The 24,737-nt window shown below is 41.7% G+C and overlaps 1 protein-coding gene across 7 annotated transcripts in view; it reads left to right on the top strand.

Moving 5' to 3' along the window:
• The window catches only part of R3HDM1 (R3H domain containing 1), a 266,722-nt gene that overhangs the window by 178,140 nt on the left and 63,845 nt on the right, over nucleotides 1–24,737 (top strand). For 5 of the 7 annotated variants that reach the window (XM_068245922.1, XM_068245921.1, XM_068245924.1 and 2 more), the window contains 2 exons: nucleotides 12,496–12,750; nucleotides 20,992–21,164. In XM_068245922.1, the coding sequence (XP_068102023.1) occupies nucleotides 12,496–12,750; nucleotides 20,992–21,164 (428 nt within the window). The remainder of the gene's footprint in view (nucleotides 1–12,495; nucleotides 12,751–20,991; nucleotides 21,165–24,737) is intronic. The other 2 variants (XM_068245927.1, XM_068245926.1) reach the window with 1 other exon arrangement.

The raw sequence follows: 24,737 nt of genomic DNA, 5'->3' as shown, positions 1-24,737 counted from the left end.
AATGCGCAAAGGTGTGCAAGCTTCTGGTGTGAACAAGTCCCCTAAGAGGTTTAGAACAGGAGCTAAATGCTGCAAGTGCTTGCTTTTTATTTAATTTATTTTATTTTTGATATAACACACAATATAGAGCAGCAAGTATAGGTACAGTTTCACAAGTGAGGATTAAAAATATAGAATATATATATTAGTGTATATAAATAACATTTTTACTGTCCCTTTTTACTTGAATTTGTAATTTGCGAAGGCCAGCCAGATTCAAAAACTGGCACTCAGTGAACTGACAGCCGATTAGCAACTGCCAGTTAATTGGTTGGCAGTTCACCAACCCGAATTACCACTTTTTCTATTTTTTTGCTGACGTTTAATCGACAGGGAGTGTCCGAATATTATTAGGCTTCTCAAGTTTATTTTGAGTCGAGCATTACTTTTTTTTTTTTTTGCATAATCAGCAAATTTATTTTATTGACAATTTACTGGATTTCATGTCACGTCTGGATAAGATGTCACATTTCATACTATGTGCAAAGGCCTTTTATGTACAGTACCTCTTTCGAGCCAAGATTCTTGTTCCACTTAATTTCACTTTCCTACCTGCTTGCCTTACGGAGCTGTCACCATGGAGCTTTGCCTGTAGAGTGATGACCGTTCTCAGAAGTGTCTGCCGAAGGGATGAGGACAGCCGGTTTCACTCAGAGAGCACTCAGGCTAGGTCCACACTTGTACCTTGCGGATCGGATCCGTTTTGGTAACAAAAAAAAAAAGTTTTTTCCAGCATGAGTTTCCAGTCCGTGGAAACGTCTCCAGCTGGGGGGAGGGGGCGGCTTTGGGTTCACCGAACTGGAGGGGAAAGCAGCCAGGACGAGTCGGGTCGCCCCCCCTCTCCCCCACCTTGGGTCCCTGTCCCAGCTCACCTCCAGCTATTTGAGTAAAAGTTGTTAAAATGTATAGGCAGCGAGCAGGAAAGCGTACTTTCTTTCCTTGCGTTCCACCGCTCGCCGCTTGACTTCCTGCAGTGTCGCCCTCTATACTCCGGAGGGCAGGATTGCAGGTGACACTGCGAGCGAAGGAAGTTAAGGAAACATTCCCCGCTCGCTGCCTATACATTTTACCAACTTTTGCACAAATAGTTGGAGGGGGATCGGGGACGGATCACCCAGGTGAGGGGGACGGGACCCCGCCGACCGCTGTCACACCTGTCCTGGCTGCTATCCACTCACTTTCTCAGCTTCTCAGCACAAGAAATATTGGCCAATCGGAGAGGAACAGAGGTGTGGGAGGGGAAAACGGGAGTGAAAGAAACTTAAGCCAATGCAGCTGAGAGGGAAAGGAAAGGAAAGTAAAGAAGAAATAAAAACCAGCATGCACTGCAAATTCTCTTTTGTGGCAGATGTACCAAATAAGAGCCAGGGGACCTGGTAAATTATATTCCATTAAAAAAAATTAAGATTGATTTTTAACTTTTGGATTGCCTGGTTGGTATCCTTATTTGTTTACCAGATAAAAATAGAAAGTTCATTTTTGATTTTATGCATGACAGTTACTCTTTAACTGAGAGGCATATGGATGTTTACTTTTTAACAATGCCAGTTGCTTGTCAGTCCTGCTGATCATCTTGGCTGCAGTAGTGGCTGAATCACACACCTGAAACAAGCATGCAGCTAATCCAGTCTGACTTCAGTCAGAGCACCTGATCTGCATGCTTGTTGAGGGGCTGTGGCTGAAAGTATTAGAGACACAGGATCAGCAGGAGAGTCAGGCAACTGGTATTATTTTAGAAGGAAAAATCCATATCCTTCTCAGTCTAGGTTCCCTTTAAAGATTACGCCAGTCATAGAAATTAAGATCTGAAATCCAATAGGCTATTATTAATTTACTTTTATTATTTTTTGCATTTGGGGGGGAAGGCGGGGGGGGGGGGGGGGGGATTATTAGCTGTGTCCTCTCCCCGTCTGCCTGATATTAGTTAACACCTTTGCTCCTTTTAGAAGTATTCAGGCTAGAGTGATGCACTGCTAGGTTCACTGAGAGTTTTATATATTGTCTGAGATGCTTTCTCTGCCTCATGTCTGCTCAGCCCTTGGTGAGCCCTCTGAGCTTAAGAGTAACTACTTGCACAGCTGGGATACATCGCCCTAACTTCTGGGATACATCACCTAAAAAAAATTTTCTCCGTGTTTTGGGTGACCGTATAACCCTTTGGCAGCCAAATTATTTAGAGGCTTGCAAGTGCTCCAGGCCAATTTGTTTTAGCACAGTTTTGTGGTTACATTTTCTTGCTTCTAATTAGTACTGCTGTAATGTGTATTTATGGCCACTTGTCACTGGGGGCAGTGTAAGACAATAACAGAGGACATCTGCTTTCAGTTTCTATTTTTTCTGTAAGCACAGAGACCTCAAAGCATTCCAAGAATTTACAGCACAAAGAGTTCTGCTGACAGAGGTCAAAAGCAGTGCACTCAAACCAGATAACTGTATTGAAGCTGCTAATAGGTTAATGACTGTGCATTGTACACATAGGCTCATCGGATTTGTGTCAAGCAGTCTGGACTCTGGACTAATAAACAAACCTTATCTGTGTGAGTCCGAGCAGTTGAATGGCAGTGGCTGGTCTCCTGAAAGCTATGTAGGAATGCTTTACAGCTACACGGAGGCTTAATAACTCCCAGAACCCAGACACCATGGAGCTGATTAACATGCAGCCATGTCAGTGTGGGGAAAAATAGGGCTCAGGGTTCAAGGCTACATTTTGAACCCTTAAAACAAAAAAGAAAAATACTCCAGAAATGTTCTATTTGGACTAACTTTATGGATGGAGTTACTTAAAGAAAAAGAACTCCAGTCTAAACAAACATACTGTCATTAAGTTACATTAGTTATGTTAATTAGAATAGATAGGTAATATCATTTTTTACCCACCCTGTTTTAAAAGAACAGGCAAAGGTTTGTGATTCATGGGGGCTGCCATCTTTGTCATGGGGGCAGCCATCTTTTTGGTTGAAAAGAGGTGACAGGGAGCATGAGACACAGTTCCAACTGTCCTGTGTCCTGATCACCCCTCCCAGCTGCGCACCCTAGGCTTCAAATGTCAAATTCAAAATGTAAAAAAAATTGCACCAAAACAGAACGAGAACAACATCAGAAATCCCATCATGCTTTGCACAGCATCAGGGGGAAAATGCCCAGGCAGTTTTCTTCTGTGCAGCTAAAAATGAGACTTATATAAGAGAAACAAAATTCTGATGCAGTGAAACTGTTAAAGAAACACCAGGCCTTTTCAGTGCTTACTCTAAAGTTGTTTTTTTCCTTTGTATAGTTGTGTTTTGGTTCCAATGCCAGATACCTTACAGGACATCGCTTACACATTGAAATTGATAAATGCCTATGAGATGAGAGGGTGTTAGTCTCAAGAACTCACATAAAATGATCTTTAATCCCCTTCCAACCTCCCAGCATGCTCATGGATTTATTACTATTGAGTAAACCCTATTTGGTCGCAGTCAGTCTGTTATACATAACTAGAAAAGAGGCGGTTATAATTGATCTGTTTCCGGAGGAAGTACGGGATGCAGGATAGATTGCAGTTTTCTGAAGGTGGAAAGTTACCTTTGGATTGTCTAGGAACCAGTTTGATTTCCACATTGTGGTCTTATAGCCCTTTATTCTTGTAGGATTAGTTTAGTTTATTGAAAAGGATCGCTGAGTAAAATGAAGAATTTCTCTGTATGGAAGACACAAACCCTGTAGAGGAACCACTTGATCCTCTGAAGCTCTTCTCCTCCTCCAAGAGAAGCGAGTGGCCAAGCTGTCCAAGGCCTTTAATCGCCATCGCTTCTGGCACTTTCTGTCTGTGGAACTATTGGAAAGATAACAAAATTAAGTAGAGGCCTTGTCAATCAGAGCTATGCCCCTTGCATACTCCTAGTTCCTGTTAGGAAAAAAAGGCTGGTTGAGGAGGCCATCTTGAAGAGTTGTTGGAGGGGTCTTCACACGTGTTCTAGTGAAGGAGAGATGATTTCGGATTAAGAGGATAAGTGAGGACCGCCAGGAATTTAACTAGAGGGGAATATGATGACTTCTCCCTCCAAGTACTTATTTAGGTAATGATTCTTTCAGGAGTCACAAATACATGGAATTTTGGCCAATTTACTGATCAGTTGTCCATACCAACAAATTGGTGGTTGTTGTTTAATCTGGCTAATTGCATTGGGCATTTTTTTTAACCTCTAGTTTTATTTTCGCGCTTTGTGCACATCAAAAGGGCCTCCGGTACTACTGTTCAGCTCCAAATTCTTTCTTTTGGTCATGGGACATCCATAGCCTTGGACCACTTCCTGCTTTCTACAAACCAGTAGGAGCTCCATTACTGCTCGATGAGGTGGTCACTTAAGTTTGTGGTTGTCAGGAAGCAACACGATAAAGTTCTGAGTGAGAGGAGTCAGGGCTAGTGCTGAGTGGAGAATTGACATTTATTGTCTGCTCATACTGATAGAAGAACTATGGATGGCAAATAAACAGCACTAGATGGTGATCATTTATCACATCTGTTGTGTAGCCGATGGGTGGTTCCCATGGTCAGCTTCCTCACTGCAGCTTCTATTTACATGTCACGTGATTGATCTGCTTAATATTGGCCAAGGCTTTCATTTAGTTCATGCCTGAGATTGTTGGACTCCCTTTGGTGGAATATAACAAAGGTTTTTATAGGCACCTTGTTGGACCTATACTTTTTTATTGGACTGAAGATCAGGCTGAATTTTTTTAACTTCTTATAGCAGTGTCAATAGCGATGAGCAATTTCATACTGGCAGAAACTGGCCATTCTATTGTCTCTGGAGCTTCCAGTCAAAGACTGTCGACCTGCTCCTCCGAGCCTAGTTTACTACTATGTATCGCCATTGCAATTGGGATATCAAGAGTGTAACAGCCTGGACTTTTTTATTTACTAAATTTTTTTTTCTTTAAAGTGATTCTGTAACTAAATTTTCAGCCTTATTTCTTCTATCCTATAAGTTCCTATACCTGTTCTAATGTGGTCTGTCTTACTGCAGCCTTTCCTAGTTGCACAATGGCTGTATTATCTCGGTTATATAATCTAATCTTCTTTCCTCTGACGGCTTTGTCGGGCTCAGGCAGGAATGTGCTGTTCTGCTTGTGATAGGATAGAAGCTATACACACCCTCTCCAGGCTCCCTGCAGGCTCTGTATGAGTCACAGACTGAGCTCCTCTCAGCCTATCACACTCTGGTTAGCAGCCATGTCTTTTGTTTGTAAACACTGCCTAAAACTGGCAATTACAAGCCAGGATTGCAGCAGGGAGTGGCAGAAACAGCACAGAGGGGCCCAGGAGGACATAATGAATAGAATGATATGCTTTTTATTGTAAGAATTTTAGAATACAGATTATCTTTAATATTATGTGCTAAAAGACTTTAGGCTTTGCTAAGGATTATGGTCAATAGATTAGCAGTTTTGTGATGGTTAGTTTCGTCATACACCACCAGCTGCTTCTGGTATGGGTCATAACATAGGGAGGAGGAATAATACCTCCTTTCCAAAGGGTTGCACTAGCAAAGGAATATTTTAAAAGACTTTATTGTACAATGCGTTTCACCAGACTATGCCAACTTCTTCAGGTACAAAGTAAAGAACGCCTGTAAGGAGCCATACCTGTACTGGAACAATCTGGCGTACACCGAAGAAACGTACTGTGCAATAAGGGCTCTTTCACATCAGAGCTTGCGTTGGAGAACACTCAAAGCATACGTTTTGTTGTATGCGTTTTAATGCGTTTTGATATGCGTTGCACTGCAGTGAGTGTGCGTTTTTAATGCGTTTTCAATGCGTTACAGCACATAGGAAAACGCAGGTAATTTTTTTTTCTTTTTAGTTTTCAACTTTCTACATTGTTTCTCTGTTGCATTCTGGGACTGATTGCCTGCGCTAAAGGTTTAAAAACGCGCAAAGTGTGCGTTTTACATTGACTAACATTGTAACGCATAAAGCTAGCGTCGGCCAAAAAACTGCTCCTGGGTGCAGTGTAACGCAACGCACAAAAACGCAGCGTTATATGTGAAAGCTAAAATGAAAGTCTATGGACTTTCATTTCACCTTGGGTAACGCAAACTTTACCCGTTGCGTTGAAACGCAGAAAATATGCCCTAATGTGAAAGAGCCCTAAAGCCTTTGAAAATACTACTTTGTTTGTCTAATGCTTTCGAAAAGGAGGTAAGTTTCCTGCCGATTCCCCCTCATTTTAACAGACCAATGGTTGCCTCTTGTTCTAGTTCAGTTCCCCTAGGGCCCACTTCTTGCCCCCTTTGCTGTAGTATATTATCCTACAATAACCACCAGATGGTGCGACCAAATCACCAGGTGACCCTTCCCGGGGGAGAGGGGATGGAGGGTTGTCTGGAGCCTACAATACTATACCACATCTGGCTCCTGAGGTTTCTCTTTTTTTTCCCCTAGCATTCTTCCTGTAGATGTTGCATGCATCTGCGATCACACAGACTCTAACCCAAGCCATCGCTAACCACTGTATACCAGGCACTATTCCTTCCAGTCCAGGGTTTCTGGATCACTTATAATATCCCCACTGGAGATGTAAAGAAATCAGGGTCATATTGTTTTGGGGGTTTTTTTTGTAATTGCATTTGTATGAAAATTGTTCTTCAGAAAGAGTCACATTAAAGGACTACTGTAGGGGGTTGGGGGAAAAAAGAGTTGAACTTACTCGGGGCTTCTAATGGTCCCCCGCAGACATCCTGCGCCCGCGCAGCCACTCACCGATGCTCCGGTCCCCGCCTCTGGTTCACTTCTGGAATTTAACGTCGGAAAACCACTGCGCCTTTGCGGCCTTGTCTTTGCTACCGCTGACATCACCAAGAGCATACTGGGCCTGCACAGACCATACTGGGCCTGCGCAGTACACTGGTGACGTCAGCAGGAGCGAGGACACAGCCGCAGTGCTTTACCGACTTTAAAGTTGTAAATTCCAGAAGTGAACTGGAGGCGGGGACTGGAGCATCGGTGAGTGACTGCGCAGGCATAGGATGTCTGCGGGGGACCATTAGAAGTCCCGAGTAAGTTCAACTCTAACTTTTTTTATTTATTTATTTTTTCCCCCTACAGTACTCCTTTAAGAATAGTACACAAATTTAATACAAATCCAGCGCAACGTTCAGAGTCAGTGTCAGGATACAAGCGATAGATTTTTTTATTTAATGGCCTTTGCATATTGATCGCAGAATACTTGTTTCATCTCAAACACCTGCAAACAAACCACTAACATCTGTTGGTTCAGGCTGCATGATAGCGTGCATGAATATGTAGATTTCTGCTATCTGTAGAGACAGGATCTGTGGTGTTGACCGACTTGTCAGGCTGGGTTTTGACACCTCTGTTGTGTTAAACACTGGCAATCCAAGATGCTGTCTTTACATAGATGCATGTAGGTAGGAGAGACACTATTCTCATGCAGGCATTTGCTTAGAAAGCATGGTTTGAGCTTGCAGTGCATCGGACGTGCTTAATGTTGCATGCTGTGCTTGCTTTCACTGCGCCGCTTTATTAAGGTTATCCTATCACCTGCATCCTTCTAAAGGTGGCCATTTTGTACTCTTTTTCACTAACCATTTTTTTTCCTTGAAGTGAAAATAAACTAATGAGGTAAAAAATTGTATCAATCCTCCTACTTCTAAAAACAACTTTTAGATATCCCACAGTTTTATATTTTTAAAACTTAAAAATAAGCAAATTTATTGTTTTGTCTCAGATCAATGACACAGTCTGTCCCTTATCTCTGAATGCTAAAATATGCCCTTTTTATCTATCCCCTACTCTCAGAAGCTCAGTTCTCTGCCAGGAAAACTGTAATTCCTTATCAGGGAAGGAGGCTATAGTCTGACTGGGTCCAGACTGGAGAAAAACTGTCAGTTGCATAGCTGAATATTAACTCTTTCAGGCAGAGAAAAAAGAAAAGTAACACAGCATATGTATTGTGTGCTTGGCACTGTACATACACATCTATCTCATCATGTCACTTAAGCTTCCCTTTAAATAAAGCTTTCTAAACTTTATTTGAAGTTGAACACCAAATGGTTTTCAGGAGAGCATTCCTGGAATGCATCGCTGCACAGCACATAGGTGTGGCCATCAGACAGAGCTATCTATGTTGTGTTTGATGTACGCATATACTACACAATTCTTTTTTTTTCTTCTTTTTTTTAGGTTGAATTTAGTTTTGGCTGATTTCAGAGTATCTCAAAGAACGGCAGAGTTCAATAAATAATTAAAATTAATATGAAATCACCAAGCAGTAGCGTTTACAGGTTTAGCAAGAGAGAGGTGATGATCACCTAAAAATGTTACTGGACTCTCCCAACAGCTTGTAATAACCATTAGTAATATTTGCATGGCACGTATTACATATAACAATATGTATAGCCGTGCATAAAGTCGGTTAATGTAACTGCAGCATAATGAGCAGATGGGGACAAGGCTCCCTTCCTTGGCACGGTTTTAATGCCCATCTGGTCATCATGGCATGGTTTTATCTAATAGGCTGTGTGCACTGTTACATACTTAAAGCGGAAAAACGAACTATAACAAGTAACTTGTCTATATATCTTATCTAAAATTTAGCAAATCTAGCTGCAAACGGCTTCAACAGTATATGATGATTTATTCCTGTGATACAATGAGAGCGGACATGTTCTGTTTGTCACATTACACACAAGCAAGCTGATCTGTATCTCCAGCCCTCACCCTGTGAAAACTTCACTCCCTTCTCCTCCTCCCTCCCCCCCCCCCTCTGCCTCTGAAATCGCTGGCTAGTAACCTCCTCCTCCTGCCCAGACTGAGCTCCCATAAACCCTTGCTACTAAGGCTCAGAGTGCCAGGGCACTCTAGAGAAACTGTGGGCGAGACTTGTTTAGTTTATGGGGAATTAGAGTATTAAAACAACAACAAAAAAAAGTATTTTGCTTGAGGAATGCCCTATAAACTATGAATGGAACACAATAATGCTGCAATGAGTAAAAGTTTCTCGGCTCCACTCTAACATGGCATTCAACACATTTATTTATTGTATTTACAAAAGCGGCAACATATTATGCAGCGCTGATTATTGAGTGCCTGTTGTCGGTCCTCTGAGACCTTTTTTTTACAGTGGCATTTTATTGAGACTTCTATCACCACACTTATTTTAACACCTACTGATTGTGCTTAAAGAGAACCCGAGGTGTGTTTAAAGAATGTTATCTGCATACAGAGGCTGGATCTGCCTATACAGCCCAGCCTCTGTTGCTATCCCAAACCCCACTAAGGTCCCCCTGCACTCTGCAATCCCTCATAAATCACAGCCGTGCTGTGAGGCTGTGTTTAAATCTGTAGTGTCAGTCTCAGCTGCTCCCCCGCCTCCCGCATAGCTCCGGTCCCTGCCCCCGTCCCTTCCCTCCAATCAGCAGGGAGGGAAGGGATGCAGGCAAGGACTGGAGTTCTGCAGGAGGCGGGGAGAGCAGCAGACTGACACTATAGAGATAAACACAGCCAGCTCTGACAAGCTGTTTGTCAGCAGCGTGGATGTGATTTATGAGGGATTGCAGAGTGCAGGGGGACCTTAGGGGGGTTTGGGATAGCAACAGAGGCTGGGCTGTATAGGCAGATCCAGCCTCTGTATGCAGATAATATTCTTCAAACCCACCTCGGGTTCTCTTTAAGTACCTATGTTAATTTTTGGTTGAACTGTACTTTGTACCGTACTCATAGATTACGCCTTCAACCTTGAACCAAACAAAACTTTAGGAAAACTTGGCACATTTCCCAATCGATATGCAGCAGAAAAATTGATTGAACATTGATTGGCAAAACGCCATTCTTTCATAGATTGGGCATGAGGGGAGAGAGACTGGCAGTCAAAGGCCATATAACATCAAATACACATCTAGCAGAAAATCTGATTAGTATCGAGTTGCCCAAGGCGGTCATTATTTTTCCTATCGAATTTAAATCAGGGTAATATTGATCATTGCCTTGATCAAGCTTACACTGCTTAGTGTTTGCCTGGCTTCTGTGAGGGCCTTGAATCAGTCCTCTTTTATTATCTTACTAATTCAGAATTAAATAGAATCAATAAATTACATGGCACATAATTTATATCCCTTAAGGGACGTAGTACAAATAATTTATCAAACTGGACATCATAATTTTTTTCCTTTGCATCAAGAGCCCCAGATAACTTCAATATAGGTGCCAGTAAAGTATAGCCCTAAAAGGCAGAAAGGGATATATTTATGTGGACAGGGTTATAGGGAATCTTTTATACATCTCAGTTAGGAATAAAAAATATGAAAAAGTGTATTTACAAAATGGGTGAGAAGAGGAATCAGAGGTCCCTTATATAAACTGAACTCAGAGTACGGACATCAAGAGCCAAATATAGTGTAGTATGTACTGGTAGTTGAAATAAAGTATGATAATAAGCTATACTTGCAAAGCAGGGTTACCTCCAAGGCAACCATTGTAAAGGCAGGTGGGGATATTAGACCTGACCCTACTCAGGATTAAGAAGTCACTCTCTGTAGATGAGGAAAAAAGACCGTAACACCCCTCCACCAGGGGTGGACTTAATATAGCTTAGTATGGATACAGCGGTGCCAAAAGGATAAAAGAATCAAAAAAGTTTAAAACATGAGGAGGCAGTGGTGGAATTACTTCTTCCAAGCAGACACAAAAATTGCCAATGTATTTGTCAAATACAACAAGTTTATTTACAGACTTTGGGGGGGGGGGGGGGGGACAATGCAACGTGTTTCGCAGGTTTGATCCTGCTTAATCGGGCAATAACAACGGAGCAATAGCTTATGTGGTCAGTAGAAGAGCCAGGCACGACAGAGGTGTACACCACCAGCCTTCAGAGTAGATGACAAACGTACAGGTGAAACTTGCAAAATTAGAATATCTTGCATAAGTCCATTTATTTGATTAATTCAACTGAAAAGGTGAAACTAATATACAAAATACTCATTACATGCAAAGCCGAGGTATTTCAAGCCTTTGATATAATTTTGATGATTTTGGCTTACAGCTTATGAGAACCCAACAATCAAAATCTCAGTCCATTAGAATATTGTGAAAATGTTTAATATTCCATGCTCAAAGTGTCAGCCTCCAATCAGCTAATTAATCTAAAACACCTGCAAAGGGTTCCTATTTCATATGCTGTTAGTTTCAGCTTTTGAGCTGAATTACTGAAATAAATGGACTTTTGCATGATATTTTAATTTTTGGCGTTTGACCTGTGTAAGTATACAAATACCCATTCTCTGAGACCCGCCATGGTTGTGTACACCGGTTTGTCTGTTATCCTCCCCTATTGAAGGTACTAGTCACATTGACATTGCTCCTCTTGGACAGGCACAACTTTTGATTTTTTTTTATACTCCAGTGATGCTGCCATTGGATGGGTCCCAACTAAACATTACTGGTTTTGACAGCCTATAGATGTCTTATGATTTGTAGACCATTGTTCCCGATTTAGTAATTTAGCTTTTTTTTTACACATTATATTAATGTCTGGGATGTTTAAATTTCCCCTTTTAGCCTCCCTTTGTGGGGTCATACTGTAATGGCATTGTAGCAATGGACAGGATGGAATTGCAATTCTAGAGTTTCTTTTGTGAAGCAGATCTCAAGGAGAAATGTGATTGAGGTGATAGTTTTGTAAATCTGCCCACACACCGTACAAGCTTGATTGTACAATCTGACTACTTCACTGTTTTATGAGAGGTTACTTAAACAACCTATTCAAAGAATTGTCAATCTTTTGGCTCCTATGCTGCACATTTGAGGTAAGAATGTTCCATCAAGATTGTCTGGTGAATAGCCACGTTGGGCTCTGGTTTTGCTGGTCAACTATCACACTAGTTTCTTATGTAGACTAAAACAGGAAGTGATCACAGCAAATCAAGTCTTACAAAACTGTTACCTCATCGGATGCTTCTCAGTTCTGCTACATGGGGGCAAGCCTAACCACTAGCCAATAGCAACAGACTGCTTAAATCAACTTAAAATGAACATATCCTCTTTCCTTCTATTGATGCTACTTATTTTCTCTACAGCCATTTCTGCTACCTCTCTGCAGCGCATGTTGAGCTCATCCTAAATGCATTAACAATTCCGCATAGAGACGCCACCTTCTTTATAGCCTCTCTTTGAAGCTAACATAAAATCCTTTAGCGTTGCCTTAACAAAACAAAATGGCCGCCGTCAGGCTCTACAGGTGATGGGAGCACTTTATCATTCTGCATGTTTTGCTGTGTGTGTGTTTATTAATAACTGATCTCCTCGGCAGCCAGAGGGCCTAGCAGGCAGAGCTGCCCTCATGACCGTCAAGGGGGTCAGTCTCAATGCACGTTGTTATGCATGTAATAAATGATAGGTGACTTAAGAAAAAAAAAAAACCTATATATTTTTTTCATTGCTCCTTTCCTGTAGGTTCAGAGTCTTCTAGTAGTGTAGGGTCGTCCACTGGTTCTCTGTCCCACACCCAGCAGCCTCTACCAGTAAGCGCTATAAACCAACCCTCTCATGGCACAGCTGCCGTCTACCCGTCTGCCAGCACTAGTAATGCTCTGTCCTTTGATGGCGGCTTAAGTGGGCAAGTGGCTGCAGCTAGCACTAGCTTCTTTTTGCTCCCCTTAGAAGCGGCAGGCATTCCTCCCGGCAGTATTCTGGTCAACCCGCAAACAGGTTTGTACTCTCCGATGTAGCCTCTGTTATTGCCAGGGCACTGTTATCTGTATTCAACTGTGTATTTGTGGTCTAACGTGTCATACATTTTGTCTTTGTATGATGATAATGATTATTCTTGTATTTTTATTTATTTTTTTTCTATCCAGTGATGTTTGTTTGCAGATATTTGATTACTTTGTTTTTATTTTGTTTTTGTTTTTTTCTGTTTTACTTTAAGTGGATCTCTGGGAAAATAACAAAAACCTTGACTGCACCCCACCATTACTTAGGGCTTTAAAGAGACTCTGAAGTCTCTTAAAAAAGTCTTTTTAGTTCAAAAATATGTTTAATATGTTATCCCTAACTAAACCGGCGCATCCCCGCCGCTGTACACTATCTAAATCCCCCCAAACTCCCCAGGGGGCACACTACGGGGAGCGCTTCCGTGTGAGGCAGGGCTATGAGCTGCAGCTCTGCCTCTCAGCGTGTCTGTCAGCCCGGTTTGCTGCCTCTCCTCCGCCCCTCTCAATCTTCCTTCACTGAGAGGGGCGGAGGAGAGGCGGAGATCCGCTGCTGACAGACGCATGTGAGGCAGGGCTGCAGCTCATAGCTCTTCCTCACACGGAAGCGCTTAGGGCAGGAAAATCCATCACCAAGAAAGTCATGGATTTTGCGAGGGAGAGGTAAGGGGGTAGTTGGGGGAATTTAGATAGTTTATAGTGGCAGGGATGCGGTGGTTTAGTTAGGGATAACATATTAAACATATTTATGAAATAAAAATACTTTTTTTTTAGAGACTTCAGAGTCTTTTTAAATGACCAGTCATGTGACAGTGGCTTCTACTCTGTCCCCCCCCCCCCTGGCAGTGAGGGGTGCTGCATCTTAATTTAAAACCTCCCTGGTGTTCAGTTTCCCCTGGATTTCCATGCAAAAAGTGATCCAATTAGTTTTCATAACCTTTTTTACCTGAAACATACAAAAAATATGTCTGAAAAGGGTCTACTATACAGTGCAGGAGAGTATTGATGTTATGCACTTCAACACTGTTCACAGCATGTTTTGTATTGACGTGCATACAGGTCAGTACTGCCAGGGAGGTTAAAGGACATGTCAACTGAGGGCTCAACAGAGGGTTGTCTCTCTCTCTCTCTCTCTCTCTCTCTCTATTTCTCTCAAACTCCAGTCCTCATGGCCAAAGTCGTCGCACATTTTTGGCACAGCTGAAATGAATTCAGGGATCTGAATCAGAAAGGCTGTGGTTCACCAAGTAGAAAACACTTCCTCATTCAGAAGAGCAGAGATCCCGCTGCACCAAAACTGTACCTCAAAATCCAATCTGTGTTAGTGCTTTTGCATCAATACAGTGAAACAGCTGAAACTGGCATGGCTATGGCCCCCGAGGACTGGAGTTCCACACCCACCTGACAGTAAGGTAGTATCGGCAATGTGGCCCTGCCACTTAAGCACCGCAGGATGCTCAAGGCCAACTATGTATGACCTGCCTCCTGCTCATACCAACTACCACTCCCTTCCTGTGCTAGCCATGCTTCCTGGCCAGCCCCCTGATGACATCATCACTTTGCACCAATTTTGATGCCATGCCTTCGTCAGGTGGGGAGGAGTCTTGGGTTAGTCAGTGAGATACTAATAATTCCAAGTTGATCTGAGGTTTATGCTAATTTACGTAGTTTGGAAATTCACTTACCAAATTTAGCAGCTGACTGCTAGGCTTGTCCTCGCCTGACTATGGTATTAAGTATTAAGATTGCAGGGTCACTTTAACAGCTGCTTTGCTGTGTTTGGTGGGAGGGGGCGTGTCTTGGACTTCCAGGGGTGCCAGAACTTGCCAGGCAGTCCTGGAATGAAGAAGAGGGTGGTACTGTTACAGAGCCCTGGAGAATTTACGTTTTCAAACAGCATATGATCTAATTTTACTTCCAGGCACTGGTGGCTGCGGTCAGGATTTTTGTTTGTTGAGCTGGATGGTTTTTTTAGTCCGTTGTTAGGTTTTTGAAAAGTTTGGTCTTATTATTTCTTCACCTCATGTGCTCCCCCCTCCTCCAGTAGACTTTAAATTGCTCCAGTAGATCATTCCACCATCAGACTATTGAATTGCTGGGCACATTCAGTTCGCTGATTGTCCTGCAGCACGGTAGTGGGAGGGACAGTGAGTGAATTAATTAGCTTTCAGCTGGTTTGTTTCTGTAGAGAGAGTTTTCACCTCTTAAAAAATAATTTTAAGGAAATATGTTTTCCAGAAGGCTTATAAGGGAGGGTTTCTTTCTGTCTGCATCAGCCAATCCGATTCTTTATCTATTCTCCTAGTGCACCATGGAGGATATGAAATAATGTGATTGGCTGCTGTTAGTTATGCTCAAGTGTTCTTCATAAGCTCTTGTTGTGAGCCCCGTAATTAGTTCCTTCTTCCACAGAGAGCCAATCACCTCTCTTCATAAACCTCTTACCCACAATCCTTTGCCTCCTATCCCTGTTCTGTTTACTTCTTTTCACGCTGCTTTAGTTTGTTAATGGCTTGTTTTTAAATATAGAATCAGCAGCTTTATATCTCCTTCTTTATTATCATTTTAGTTGTTCGTATATTTATTATGGTTTCTCTTCTTGAACATTTTTGATAAGTTTAGCATGTTTTCCCACTGATGTCTGTACCTGTGATTTGTACAAAATGGATGTACCCGTGTGACATTGGATACTGAGTTATTGCTGCCTGCTATGGGCTTTAAAAAGCAGTTCAAATTGGCATCATCCACTTTGTACACGTGATGGGAATACTTTACAGTCGTAGAGTGCGTATACACAACCAATTTTGATTGGCCAATGTTACCACTTCCAAGTAGTATGAGGTCCGATAGATGTTGGATACTATGTCTAGATTGTGTAGGTAAGCCCTCCTAATACACGGAGGTGGTAAAATTAGCCAATTATTGGCCAATCAAAATTGGATGTGTGTATGCACCCTTTGTGTATTTATCTAAGTGTTGTTAAAATGTCTTAAGTGAGGAAGTGATCAATAATAATTAAATAAACTTGCATTACTGATTTTAGCTCTGTTAAAATAGAAGTATAACCCTCATTTTGTTTACTGTAAGACTAGTATGCAGCTTGGAATTGGGCCAAAAAAAAGCTCTTCCTGTGTTCCAAACATGTAATTTGTATTAACCCTTTAGCAGCTAATTTATTTAGAGGCTTGCAAGTGATCCAAGCCAATTTGTTTTAGCACACTTTTATTTCTTATTTGTTAAATTTCCTGGCTTCTAATTAGTACTGCTGTAATGTGTATTTATGGCCATCTTTCACTAGGGGGCAGCGTGAGACAATAACAGAGGACTTCTGCTTTCAGTTTCTATATTATCTGCTAGTAGAGAGAGATCAAACCATTTCAAGAATTTACAGCACAATGAGTTTTGCCAACTGAGGTAGAAAGCGGTGCGCATATCTCAAACCAGATAACTCTATTGAAGCTTCTAATGGGTTACATTTGCAATGCAAACTAGAATTATTGGCATCTCACTGACCATCTCTACTCCTGCATAATATAGGCTACACTCTGTACTCCCTGAAGTACTGGCAAGATCTGAAAAGGGATGCTAAGAATTTCAGAGAGACAATTTACAATTGTGAGCAGAAGGAATGGCAACAAATAGATCTTAGAAGCTCATTTTTCTAAGCTGGCACCAATACACACTGTAGCCAATTCACAAACGTTATGAGCTCAGAATAACCAATAACAATGTTTGTACTGCAGGAGACATGCAAGTATTCTAAAACAAGACTAAAATCAGCAACACAAGTATATTGTATTATTGACCAAACTTTCCTTTTAAGCATAGATAGAAGTACACAAACGTTGTAACTCAATTATGGTATAAGATATGAAATCTATTGTCTTTTTTTTCATGTGTATGCAAATTTTGTTTTGCCAGAGTAGTAGGAATGTATCACCTGTCTTGGGTTTTCTAAGTTTTCTTGTTGTCTTTGTCCTTACGCTTCTTGTCCCAGTGATAGTTACTTGCACTTTCCTTTTAATCAATACCAGTTGCCTGGCAGCCCTGCTGGTCTAGTTCTCTGCAGTAGTATCTGAATAACACCAGAAACAAGCATGCAGCTAGTCTTGTCAGATCTGACATTAATGTCAGAAACACCTGATCTGCTGCATGCTTGTTCAGGGGCTATGGCTAATAGTATTAGAGGCAGATGATCAGCAGGGCTGCCAGGCAACAGGTATTGCGTAAAAGGAAATAAACATGGCAGCCTCCATATACCTCTCTTCAGTTCCCCTTTCAGTCCTGTGACCAGAACTGGAATCCCAGGGGTCCAAAAACGTAAAGAGACATTTTGAAAATTTAGTAGGCAAATAAGGCCCCAACGTTATAAAAATATACAAATATAGAGTTGTAAATGTATTGTTTACAAAACATGTTAAATTATATCTTTAAAAACAGAAAACAAATCCCCTCAAAACATACCTGCCATAAATCCGCTATCCATGGCTCCGCCTCCTCATGCTTCAGAGTCATGTGATCCTCTTCTGCTTGGCTCTGCCCAAGGAAACGTTGTATAATAAGAAAAATCTTTCTCGATAAGGACAGAGACACCAATAAAAACGCAAGGGATTTTAACAGTTTACTACCCTGTTCAAAACTACAATAATAATCTGCAATTTTTATTGGATCTTATTACGTGTGTATAGATACAGTATATAGTGCTCAATATCACGTATGTTATTGGATTTCATCACATAATAAATAAATATATATATATATATATATATACATATTTAAAGGATAATTAAATTTTCTCTGTATTACATTTTCTTCTATGCATGTCTTGTGTAGGTTATCTGTTTATCTGCCTTAATTTTAACATTGATGTATTATTACGTTAGCCAAATGTTCTACCTGATCAAGACTAATACGTTTATTGCATTACTGATTTTGCTTCCCTGAAGACCTCCTTCCCTGACCAATCTTTTGTCTATTTTTTACAAACCTCTAACCTCCATATTGGTTGTACCTTGTGTACAACAGCTCTAAAGACGCATACACCCTCTCAACGACTGTTGCGTGAGGAAATGAGTGACAATTCAGGGATGAGGGTTGTATAGATAAATCAGTAGGCTACAGCCTAGCAACATGTTCTGTTGCTATGGAGGGAGAGGAGGGATAATGGCATGGCAGAATGAGGAGGGGAACAATGCATTTAGCTGAGATGATCAGCCACATTTTTCTTCAGTGTGTGTACAAGGCTTAACAAATGTTTTAACATTTATCTCAGATACGTTCTCGATCAGATCTTAGCATTGTGTTGTGCTATTCTTGATAGACAGGAACAGGAAGGTACACATCAGAAGCGTTGATCAGACCTATCTATAGATCACAGATCTACTAGTACAGCTTTCTCCAGAGATGATCAGTGAGATACAAATTTCAAATTTGTTACAAATTCTGTGCAAATAAAATGAAGCTGCTTCTGCCTGATTGGTTCAGGTTCATGTTGCATCTTACTTGGCACATATTTGCAACCCCCCCCCCCCCTGCATAATTAGCATTCTTCACATAGAAATAGGCAGGAGTGGGGAGTTTGCAGGGAGATGCCCAGGGGCGTGCAGAGATAGCGACCACATCGGGGCCCTTGAGCTAGAGCAGCCCCAAAGGGCCCAACCCTCAAACACAGTATTAGCTCTTTATTGGTCCTGTGCTGATAATATAGTTGATTTGAATAGTAGTGATCATTAAAGAGAACCCGAGGTGGGTTTGAAGAAAATTATCTGCATACAGAGGCTGGATCTGCCTATACAGCCCAGCCTCTTTTGCTATCCCAAACCCCCCTAAGGTCCCCCTGCACTCTGCAATCCCTCATAAATCACAGCCACGCTGCTGACAAACAGCTTGTCATAGCTGGCTGTGTTTATCTCTATAGTGTCAGTCTGCTGCTCTCCCCGCCTCTTGCAGAACTCCAGTCCCCGCCTGCATCCCTTCCCTCCCTGCTGATTGGAGGGAAGGGATGGGGGCAGGGACCAGAGCTATGCAGGAGGCAGGGGAGCAGCTGAGACTGACACTACAGATGTAAACAGAGCCTCACAGCACGGCTGTGATTTATGAGGGATTGCAGAGTGCAGGGGGACCTTAGTGGGGTTTGGGATAGCAACAGAGGCTGGGCTGTATAGGCAGATCCAGCCTCTGTATGCAGATAACATTCTTTAAACACACCTCAGGTTCTCTTTAACACACAGTTTCCCATCCCCTTCTTACACTTTTGAAACTGTAGTTGTCCTTGGTTGGTTTTGGTGCGTTGTATCAAATGTTATCTATAGCATACTTGGGGGGGGGGGGGCAAGCTTGCACTGTGGCACACGGCTTCTTAGTTACGCCACTGGAGAGGCCTTATTAGTAAACTTTATGTATAAAGCACAAACCTATTATGCAGTGCTGTGCAGTAAATGAGGAGACAATACAACATTGAACAATTCAACACGGGGACATTACAGCGTTAAAGGACAAAAAATAGTGAAACTTTAAACAATGGTGCGCAGATTACTAGGTAGGGATTAATATAGAAGACAAGTCACTGGGTCCATATGGTGGCGGAGAAGAGTACACTGGAAAAAGGCCTTTGCCAATTAGACTTACAATGTAAGGAATGGCTGGCAAGGGGCAGAGATATTAGAACTGATGTACTCAGTATACAGGCTGCTGGCAAGGGCAAGTGTTTGTACACAACAGGCAGCCAGGAAGTTCTTGCATCTCTTCTGGGGAGCAAAATCAGTAGCGAATTATAATTGCTTTAAGCCTAGTACACTCATCAATTTTTGATTGGCCAGTTTACCTCTTCCATGTAGTGTGAGCGCTTACCGACACCATCTGTCCAAAGTAATCGAAATCTTTTGGACCTCCTGCTACATGAAGGTAGTAAGTGATTGGCCAGTGAAAATTGTATGTGTGTATGCACCCTTAGCCTGGGTTCACTTGACATGAGTGTTGCATTGCATTTTGATGCAATGCTCATGTCTTGCATTGCTGATCTGCTGCTATGGCGGGAACGCTATCCGCTGTCTGAAAAATTCCATAGACATGTCTTACACAGAGCAGAAATCAGCAGGCGATAGTGTGAACGGGGCCTCAAATGGTATCTGAAGTGAGTGGGATGTGAAGGCTTCACTATTTATTTATTTCTAAACAATACCAGTTGTCTGGCTGAGCTCTTTTGGCTGCAGTAGTGTCTGAATCACACACCTAAAGCATGCAGGTCCGCCAGCCAGAGCACCTCTCCTCAGGTTCCCTTTAAATGACCACTCCAGCAAAAAAAAAAGTAAGCAGTTAACATCTGACAGGTTTTGGACTAGTCTATCTCCTCATGGGGGATTCTCATGGTTTTCTTTGTTTTCAACAGCAAAGTCGAACTGCCAAAATAGTAAGATCCCAGCCAGCCTTCCTACTCACTTGCACGTTATTTTTGCAGTAATGATTAGCAACTGCCATTCAGGAACTGCTTTTGACAACAAAGAAAACCCTGAGCATACCCCATGAGGAAATGGACTAGTCCAAAACCTGTCGGTTCTGTCAGATTTTAACTGCTTACTTTTTTTGGACAGGAGTGGTCCTTTAATGATCAGTGGTGCAGTACGGGACTTGTGTTGTTTATTAACCACGTCCATATAAGCAGTCGCTGCCCCCTTAAGGACCAGAGACTGCTAATACTAAAGAACGGCGCCTCCTGGCGAATGGCCGTATATACCCTCCTGTCATGCCGCTCCTCCATCCCGGCAGGCCTCTCTCTCTGCCATCCCTATATCAGCAGAGCTGTGTGAGCAGCTGAGGAGCCGCTTTTATTGGCTCCTGACGCTGTCCATCAATATAAGCCAATAGGATTGGCTTAGAGTGATGAGAGGGTTAGGTGACAATGAAATTGGCTCCTGACCAGCTCACACAGCTTTGCCGTCATAGCGACGACGGGGAGAGAGTGACGGGATGATTGAAATCTACGCCCTGGTAGGTATAACAGGATAAAAACAGGGCGTAGATTTCAATCATCAAGATCCAGAAGTGGTTAATGAGCACACATATCCTTTTGGCATAAAACTGTGATTGATTTTTCCTAGCTCTTTCATTAGTTCTTGTTTAGGTAATTGATCAGTTTTCTTGTAGAGTCATTTGGCAGCAGTATTGTGATGCAGATCGATCTTAATGTTTATGCAGAAGGAGGATTAAACCGCTTCTTGGATTTATTGTTTTCTTTTCACAGGGCAGCCATTTTTAAACCCGGACGGCACCCCTGTGGTGTACAATCCTCCAGTCACCCAGCAACCAGTAAGGACCCAAGTGCCTGCACCCGCCCCCCCTCCTCCTCCTCCACCGCCACCCCCGCCCCCACCGCCTGCCCCTCCTCAGCAAGCTCCCAACCATATACTGTCACAGGTATGTAACCGGCTCGGCTGCTCAGCTATTCTGTACAGAATCTCTCCAGTAATCTCTCCTCTGGTGTAGATTATGTGGCAGAACCCACAGATGCAACTCTACTGTTTCTTTGTTGTTGTTGTTTTTTTAAGCGCAGGGGAATCCGTAACTTGTCATCTTCTATGATTCACTTGTTTTGGCTTTTTCCCGGAACACAATGTCCCCGTACGCTCTCTGATGTCTGTCGATGTCACGCTGTTCCACTTCATCAGGCAAACACTGCCCTCTACTGTCTGTCCCAGTACTCATGACTTCCACCAGTCCACAGGAATTATTTAAAGGGGAAACTGAGGTTTCCTTTACCTCTTTACTGTTCCAAATGTATTTGCTTTTATTATAATTTCATACATATATTATGATGTGTGTGTATGTATGTATATATATATATATATATATATATATATATATATATATATATATATATATATATATATATTTATACACACATATACATACATACACACACACTCACTGTACATACACACACAAATATATAAACACACACGACAACCCAACCCCTGCTGCTCATTATACAATAAGTGAGGTTTGTGCCTAATCCTAAAATGCTCTCCTTCTACTCCATGGCGGAGGCAGGGGGTGAGGTACAGGCACCACAACCACCTCCAGATGCCTCCAGAAGCTAATGGGAAACCAATTGGGAGGCCTTGACATCAATTTGTGGGGGACCCTGTGAGTACATGGGGGGGGGGTAGGAAGGGTCACTCTTTGATTATATTGGGGGGTAGGTGCAAGAGAGATTGCTTAGAATAACTGGAAGTGGGCTTTGCACACAATAATAGTGCCTTAACCTTCAATATCAGGATTAATTTCTCCTCTTTGCTGCTGGAATTGCTTTAGAGCCTGAGTACACTTGAGCACTCCTGTGCATTTTCAGCCAATGCGCACAGAAGCGTGCAAGTGTGCTTAGGCCTTTAATGACTGAGCCGTACACTGTTATGCACTCCACCCAGTGATAATGATTGGGAGGGGGGACCCTGCACCACTAGAAACAGCAGAGGGGGTAAATAGTCCTCAACCAGAAAAGCTGCTCCAGCAGTGAACAGGAAGACTGAAGCCTCTCTTGAAGGTAAAACCTAGATCTATATAGATTATTTTTTGATACAAACCCTGGAAGCCTATTAATATAAAATGTGTAGTTGGCTGTTGAAGAATTCATGATTTGTACAGAATGATGAGACTTGTTTTCCACCAGAAAGATCAGATGTTTCTGCTATTCTGAAAGCTGGTTAAAGAGTCGGCTAGAAAGCCATTTAGCACTTCCACCCCACTCCCCCAACTGTTGCTATTTTAACCTCTCTTTTTTTTTAACCTTTTTTACAGAGAAGCGTTTACTTTCTTTCTTTTTTTTTAATATTTACGGTTCTTCCTTTCTTTTATGTTTACAACCCATTTCACAAATAAAAAATACACATGGACAAAAAATTACAAAAAGTCTCAAGCACATGGTTTCTGAAAAAATGTACTTTTTAATGTATTAATCGTTTTCTCAATAGATCCATTAGTCTAGTGTTGCAAAAGTCCCTGGAAGTTTCCGGTGTCAAAGGTTTAGTTGGGTCTTGAAAAACTAAAAACAAAATGGTGAAAAGCATAAAAAGTGGTCAGCTTTTTTTTTTATTTTTTTTTTTAACCAATTATAGGTTGTTTTTTTTCTACATACAAGGCCTTGTGATGTTACAGCAGCAGCAGCTTTTTCGAAGTGAAAATAAAAATAAATTATTTTATCTGGTACTTAAATACGTTTTATCTATTTTTATCTCCCTTAATAGGAACAGGTTTATTAAATTTTGGGGGGAGTTCCACCCTCTAGTTTGCTGTAAGATAACAGAAGCCAAGCAACCTAATGTAATTACAATCAAGCCAAAATTATTTTCTATCTTTACCATACATTATTAAATTAAGGGTAGTTTCCACTTGCCGCTCAAAACAATGGGTGGAATGCTTAGAAAAAATAAAAAAATATCAAATTTTGTAAAAAAAAAAAAAAAACGTGCCAATTTCAGTAAATAAAACAAAACCAAAATTATATGAATCTACACATTTTTTTTATTTTTTTATTTTTTTTTGTATTATATGTATGCAACACCCCCCCCTCCTCCCCCCCAAAAAAAATAAAATAAAAAGAAGGTGAGAGATTATGCAGATACTCAAGATACTCACCTTCCCCATTCTGGTAACACTGCTCCAAGAGTCTCCAACTCTGCTTAATTAAGTGTAAAAAGGCAGGGCACGAAATTTGCATATGCAATCCACCCACTTAATGACCACACCCATTTTTTGTCATTGGTCTCTGGGGCGCAATGTGTGTCATTAGATAAGGTTGGGTTGCAGCAAGCAACTCAGCCATAGATGAAGTTTCTGGTTGTTTGTTTGCAGCACTGAAGGAGTGTATTGGGTGAGCTTGTGCCTGACTTGGCACTACATGGTTCTTGCTTTGTTCTGTGCTATAAGGAGGAGGGAGGGGGCTGGGGAGGGGTATAGCAGTACTGGTTTACATCAATAGATTATTGGAACTCCACTTGCTAATCATTAATGGACCACTATTGTGATTTTTTTTTTTTTATTACACATGTACTTGCTTTACATTTCTCCCAGACTAAAATGCATTTTAAATTATTTTTCTTCCTATGTGACGGTTACTTACAGTAAGCAGTAGAAATGTGATGGATCTGACAGATTAATACATCTAATACATCTCCTCAAGGTGGATTCTCTGGAATTCCTCTAATTCCAATAGCACTCCCTGGATGGCAATGGCACACTTCAACACTCCAACTGCCAGAATAGTGTGCACAGGAGAAGACTGGCATTTCAGCACCAATGCAAAAGTCTTTTCGGGGAGTGCTTTTAGAAAGAATACTGAAAAATCCCTCATGAGGAGATGGGCTAGTCCAAAATCTGAGAGATCTGTAGATTTCTACTAGCCTACTGTAAGTTACAGCAACGTAGTAGAAAAGGAATGTATAGTGCATGTTTACACTGGGAGAGATGTACAATGAATATGCATGTATTTAACATTTTAGAATTTTTTTACAATAGTTGTCCTTTAATTCTAATTTTGGAAAGCTTCTACGTGACAATTCATATCTACCTGATTAAACAAATATTTTTAGATTCTTTAATACTAAAGGTACCTGAGTAAAAAATATTTCCTTTAAAGGACCACTATCGTGAAACAAAATGTAAACACATACAAATGGGAAGTATATTTCTTTCAGAGTAAAATGAGCCATCAGTGACCCCAAAGGGTGAAGGGCTTACAACTGAGGGCCACATGAAAGATTTGCTATGGGGCCCAATGATCTCTAACTACACCACAAGACTAAGGGCTGGTTCAGACGGATGTTTGGAGGCGTCGCGTTCGTTGGCGTCGCGGCGGCAATGCGTTCGGGCTTTCAGCAGCATTCGCATTGCGTTCGGATGCGGTCGCGTTTTTTCTTCCCATAGGGGAACATTACCCGTCGCGGTTAACCGCCCCTGAAAGCTACATGTAGCTTCCAGGGGCTCCTTGAACGC

This window comes from Hyperolius riggenbachi, chromosome 7 (assembly GCF_040937935.1).
Source record: "Hyperolius riggenbachi isolate aHypRig1 chromosome 7, aHypRig1.pri, whole genome shotgun sequence".
Taxonomy (NCBI): Eukaryota; Metazoa; Chordata; class Amphibia; order Anura; family Hyperoliidae; genus Hyperolius; species Hyperolius riggenbachi.
The sequence above is the reverse complement of the archived record's forward strand: the minus strand, read 5'-3'. Positions and strand labels throughout refer to the sequence as shown.